This window comes from Mus pahari, chromosome 14, assembly GCF_900095145.1.
Source record: "Mus pahari chromosome 14, PAHARI_EIJ_v1.1, whole genome shotgun sequence".
Taxonomy (NCBI): Eukaryota; Metazoa; Chordata; class Mammalia; order Rodentia; family Muridae; genus Mus; species Mus pahari.
The window spans coordinates 51,862,282-51,868,088 of NC_034603.1; the positions used below are offsets into that span (position 1 = coordinate 51,862,282).

Below are 5,807 nucleotides of genomic sequence, written 5' to 3' on the forward strand. Positions count from 1 at the left end.
TTTCGGGCAGCTCTGGAATACTGGAAGACTCTCGTAACAGTCCTTGATGTTTGTTTAGGGCCGGAATCTTGCTGATTCCCACGAAATGGCCTTGCAGAGAGAGGGGAAAGGGCTCCTGACAAAGAACTATATGGCTCCCAGCTGCATGCTGTAAAAATGCCTGGGCTTCGGGATGCCCTGATGTAGGATGCCTGGGTTTTCTCAACCTGGTCCCTGACACCCTGTAGTCAGGTTTGTAGTGATACAAAAATTTACCCTTTAAAAATGATAGTACTTATAGTCTTGATACATGTACACACTTGTGTAATGATCACCTCAGTCAAGATCTACATCGTCCTCTCATGCCTTTGAGGCATTCCCCACCAGCACACTCCTGAGCTCTCAGTACTATAGATTGGTTATCCGAGTTTCAGAGTGTCATTTATGTGGAATTACTGTGCAGTTTTGGGTTGTGTTTCCCTTAAGGCTAATGCGTGTGAAATTCATCATATTATTGATCAGTGTGATGCACTGGTGTCATAGACTTAGAACCTCAGAGATGAATGCATAGGCAGCACAGTTGCAGACAGATAAGAGGGAGGGTTTGTTTTCAGAACAGTGTGTGTGGCATTGTTTCCAGACCTTGTTAACGTTACCATGGATGTTTCACGGTATAGTTGGAAAACACTGAAAGGAGGCCTAGGAAACTAGAGTTATTCTTTGTGCTTTAAACTTCCTTTGAAAACTTGGACAAGTCATTCTATTTGGAGGGCTCATTTCTTTACCCTCTTTAAAGTTCCAATCCAAGTGCAGGGTAGCTAAACATATTATTAATAGAAAAGGGTGAAGGTTTTTGTTTTGTTTTGTTTTGTGTGTATGTTTTGTTTTATTTTTAATACTTTATTGTATATACTAGAAAGAGGCTTGAGGGGTATGTATGACAATGAAGTCCAGGCTAACCTGAGCTACGAGTAAGGTCTTGTTTCAAGCAAAGAAGCGAACTAAGAGCTACCCTTAAGTCATTGAAAAGGATAAGGAGAGAGCTTACCTATTGCCTTTTATAGATATACTGAGAGAAGAATGATTATTTCTCTTTTTTCAAATCTGTAATACTTTATAGGTTTTAGAAAAAACAATATCATAAAATTTTGGTACCATTACTCCTAAAGATGCAATTCCAGGGGATGAAGAAAGAAATAGTTTCACATTTACAATTGGAACCAAGAATGGAAAATACTATTGTAAAATTTGAAACAAGGCAACCAAAGAATGGGGCTCTTAATCATTTTTATTTTATTTATTTTATTATTTTATTTTGAGACAGTGTCTCACTGTGAAGCCCTGGCTGGCCTGCAACTTGCTATGTAGACCAGAGTGGCCCTGAACTTACAGAAATCTTACTGCTTCTGTCTCCTGAGTGCTAGGACTAAAGACTGTCACTCCCATACTTGACCTCTCAATCTTTTTATTTTCATGATGCTTTTCTTTTTCTTCTCCCAAGCCCTGTATCCCCTTACTCTTTATTTCCTTAGATTACAGAATGTTAGAATGTTAATGTCTGTTTCTCTCTTACTTCAGATATATAGAATGTTTTTGTTTTTTGAGACAGTCTCAATGTGTAGCCCTAGCTATTCTAGAACCCACTTTGTAGACCAGGTTGGCCTCTAAATGAGATATACTTCTGCCTTTGCCTCCTGAATTCTGGGATTAAAGACATGTACCACAATGCCTGTCAAGAATTATTTGATCATATAATTATAATTCCTCTTGTGATGTACTAATCTCCATGAGGCCCACTATTTATCTTTAAAAATTTAGTTTAAAATTTATTTATTATTGTGTGCATGGTGTGTGTTTGGACCTGCATGCCACAGTGCATAGTGGAGGTCAGAGATAACTTCCTGATTCTCACCTTTCATCTTATGTGAGTCCCATAGATTGAACTCAGGCTTGCAGGGAAGCACCTATACCCACTGAGCCATCTTGTTGGGTTAAAAATAATCTAGAGTTGGGCTGGTGAGATGGCTCAGTGGGTAAGAGCACCCGACTGCTCTTCCAAAGGAAAGGTCCGGAGTTCAAATCCCAGCAACCACTTGGTGCTCATAACCATCTGTAACAAGATCTGATGCCCTCTTCTGGAGTGTCTGAAGACAGCTACAGTGTACTTACATATAATAAATAAATAAATCTTAAAAAAAAAAAAAATCTAGAGTTGGGAACAGTGGTGCATTCCTTTAATCCCAGCACTTAGGAGATAGAGGCAGGCCGAAAGTCTATAGAAGTTTAAAAACCTGCCCACATGAAACAAAGATAGGTCCCAGGCCTTCTGTAAGCTATGTCTCGTATGTGGCCTTGTCTCTTCAGCCCTTCTCCTGCCATCCTCTCCCTACACAACTACTCTGCTTAATTGCATCTTCATCAGATTTTCTTCTTTTCCCTTTTAAAAAAATTAAAAAATAACGTATATGGGGATGTTCTGACAGCATGTGTCCACATACTACATATGTGCCTTGTGCCCTCAGAGGCCAGAAGAGGATGTTGGATTCCCTGGGACTGGCATTGCACACTGGCCTTCTGGGCTGACACTTGGGACTCCAGCCTGGGGCTTCTGGAAGAGCATCCAGTGCTCTTAACCAATGAGCCGTTTTTCCAGTCACCTAAAGATTTATTTTTAATTTGTCTGTCTGTCTGTCTGTCTGTCTGTCTGTCTGTCTGTCTGTCTGTCTGCATGTGAGCACAGATGCTCACAGGGTTCAGAAGAGGATGGTCAGTCTTCTGGATCTAGAGATACAGGCAGTTGTGAGTTGCCTGACATGGGTACTTCAAACTGAGCTGTGGTCTTCTGCAAAAGCAATATGTGTTCTTACCCACTGAGCCATTTTTGCAGTTCCATTTTCCTTTTTATTAATAGAGTATCTCTCACCCTGTATGCTAGTTAGTGATTGGACCCAGGGCCTTGTGCTTGCTGGCTACATAAGAGTTCTGTCTACAATTGAACTAAATCTCCAGCATCTCCATCCCCTTCTTAGGTTTATTTATTTTATGTGTATGAGTCTGTGCACCACATGTGTGCCTGGTGTCTACCGAGGTAAGTAGAGGTATGCAAACCCTTGGAACTGGATTAGCCACCATGCCGGCAGGTGCTGGGAGCTAAATTCAGGTCCTCTTTTAGAGCAGCAAGTATTCCCAACCACTTAGTCACCTCTGCAGCCCTTTATTTTCATATTCTTGAGGCAAGAATCTCACTCTTTAGCCCATATTGGCCTGGAATTTTAGGCAGTCCTGCCAAAGTTTCAGAGTGCTGGGATGACAAGCCTGACCCATTATGTCCACTAAGGATTGTTTCCTTTCCTGTGAGCTAGCAGCATGTAGACTCCACAAGGGTCCTGGGGAAGTGTTGTTATAGCATGGTTGTGAAATGAAGGTTTTCAGAAGATATGGGTGTTATGAAGAAATTCTATGTAAAGTTTCTTTTGGATTCTCTGTTTGTGTAGATCCAGCATGTCTGGCTTGCACCTAGTAAAACAAGGTCGAGACAGAAAGAAAATAGACTCACAGCGAGATTTCACTGTGGCTTCTCCAGCAGAATTTGTTACTCGTTTTGGGGGAAATAAAGTGATTGAGAAGGTAAGTTACACTGACTAAACTATGTTGCTTGAAGTGTGTGAGATTTCATGCGTAGATTTGTTTCTGTTTGTTCAAAATGATATTTAGGTTTTTAGGGACTTTGCCTTTTTATCAGGGCTATCCTTTCTGTCTCCCTGTGTACACAATCTCACTGTGTACTGATGTATTTACATATACACACATATGTAGTATACATACACACACACATATATGTATATAGGTGGTGGTAATTTGATCATAGTTAATAAGGAATTGAAACTTTGCTTCTAATGTTCTTTTTGAAAGACCTTGCAGGTTTTTGCTTTTTTTTTGTGTGTGTGTGTGTGTGTGTGTGTGTGTGTGTGTGTGTGTGTGTTTGTGTGCATGTCAGGGCTTCTCTGTATATCCCTGGCTGTTCTAGGACTCACTCTATAGACCAGGCTAGCCTTGAGTTTAAGAGATCCACCCAATTCAGCCTCCCATTTTAATCTGCTGGGATTAAAGCTTGTACCACTATCACCACCACAAGATCTTGTGGTTTTACAGGCAGAGCTTCTTTAACCTGGCAGGGAGGGTTTAAGGAATAATTGGTTACCTTGTATAGTGCCAGTGGGAAGATAAATGTGATAGCACTGGATTTAAAGAAGCAGAGCGATTTTCAGAAGAGAAGGCTGACAGACTTAGGGTTTACTGGATCCTACCAGGTATTTGAGATGTTTAGAGAAAATATACCACTTAGATGTCAGGTAGTTTGTAGCACTTGGGAGGTGGACATAGGGAGATCAAGGGTTTGTGGCTTATGTAATGAAACTTTTTGTGTTGTCATTTTCCCTGCCAACCCCTTCTTTCCTCCAAAGCAGTTCTGTGTCATTGTTATCTAAACTTAGCACAACTGGGGAATATCTTGGTTGAAATAGATTAAACTATAAGGGTCGGTATTCCTACTCCTAAAAGTATTGCTTCATCAGTGTCTTATATTTTGTTAATAAAGGTAGATTATGTACCTATTAGCCTGTGAGGTATTCAGGGGTATGATTGCAAGATATACCTAAGAAGGTGTTAGGCTTATTTACAGAAAAAATTTCAGGATTATTTGATATTTTAAAATTTTTCTTGTGACCATGAAGCTGAGCAGTTTCTTTCACTCTGAAGTACTCTGGGTTCAGCACTTTGGAAAACAGCAATTGATGCCAAGATCTCTTATTACAATAGACAATAGTGTATAACACCATGCAGTGTAACTTTCCCCCATTTCTTATTGGATATACATTATGTTTCTTGGTAATAGATAGTTATAATTGAATTATTTACAAACAATGTGGGTGTATGATTTAATGTTTTTAGGAAATGAAGTTTGAAAGTTAATTAGTTCTAGCTAGCAGGTGTTGGTTGCAATATTACTTGATCTTGTAGGAGTTGTTTCTCAGCAACTTGGCCTAGCAAGTTCTTGCTTGAACAAAGGGAGATATGTAAAAATGTATCCTTGTTTTTCTGTCTTTGCCTTTCTTGGCTACCTTTTCTTCCATTTCCCATTTCATATCCCTACCTCCCAGGTTCTTATCGCCAACAATGGTATTGCAGCAGTGAAATGCATGCGATCTATCCGTCGGTGGTCTTATGAAATGTTTCGAAATGAACGTGCAATCCGATTTGTTGTCATGGTTACACCTGAAGACCTTAAAGCCAATGCAGGTGAGATCCTGGCTTTGTCATGTTAGGTATAAAACATTGAGTAGACCTGTCTGTAAGTAGAAGAATGTTACCCTAGGGAGATTCCCAAACCTAAGACTGCCAGTGAAATCCTATGCAAAGATTTCTCTTTTAAAAAGCCGTCAGTAATAAAAACAAATAAATAATAAAATGTATCAATAATACATACACAAAAGTGATTATGCTGTGGCTAACTACACAGGTCCCTGTATTCTGAGGTCAGGAAGTAGAAATTTGGTACAAATATTTGAGCTGTGAGGATGACTTTTCCAGTGTTAAGTATTTGTTAGGGTCAAATACATTAGTGTTTCTAACTGAAAATGTTTGGAAGTGAATAGTGTTTCCATTATGTTTATGGAATTAGAGAATATTATAGAATAAAGATTCCCATTTTTTTCCCCCTATCACTGAGGGAGATATCTTGGGACCCAAATGGGTTTTCCCTACTTTTTTTTTTTTTTTTTTTTTTTTTTTGTGAGAAAGAAAATTTTTTTAAATAAAGCCTTCTTGTT

At 39.3% G+C, this 5,807-nt stretch overlaps 1 protein-coding gene and 1 pseudogene across 9 annotated transcripts in view; one reads left to right on the forward strand and one right to left on the reverse strand.

The window, feature by feature from the left end:
- Positions 1-638, reverse strand: part of LOC110331143 — a 1,750-nt pseudogene extending 1,112 nt beyond the window's left edge.
- The window catches only part of Acaca (acetyl-CoA carboxylase alpha), a 271,090-nt gene that overhangs the window by 76,992 nt on the left and 188,291 nt on the right, over positions 1-5,807 (forward strand). For all 9 annotated transcript variants that reach the window (XM_021211498.1, XM_029546021.1, XM_029546020.1 and 6 more), the window contains 2 exons: positions 3,474-3,606; positions 5,139-5,277. In XM_021211498.1, the coding sequence (XP_021067157.1) occupies positions 3,474-3,606; positions 5,139-5,277 (272 nt within the window). The remainder of the gene's footprint in view (positions 1-3,473; positions 3,607-5,138; positions 5,278-5,807) is intronic.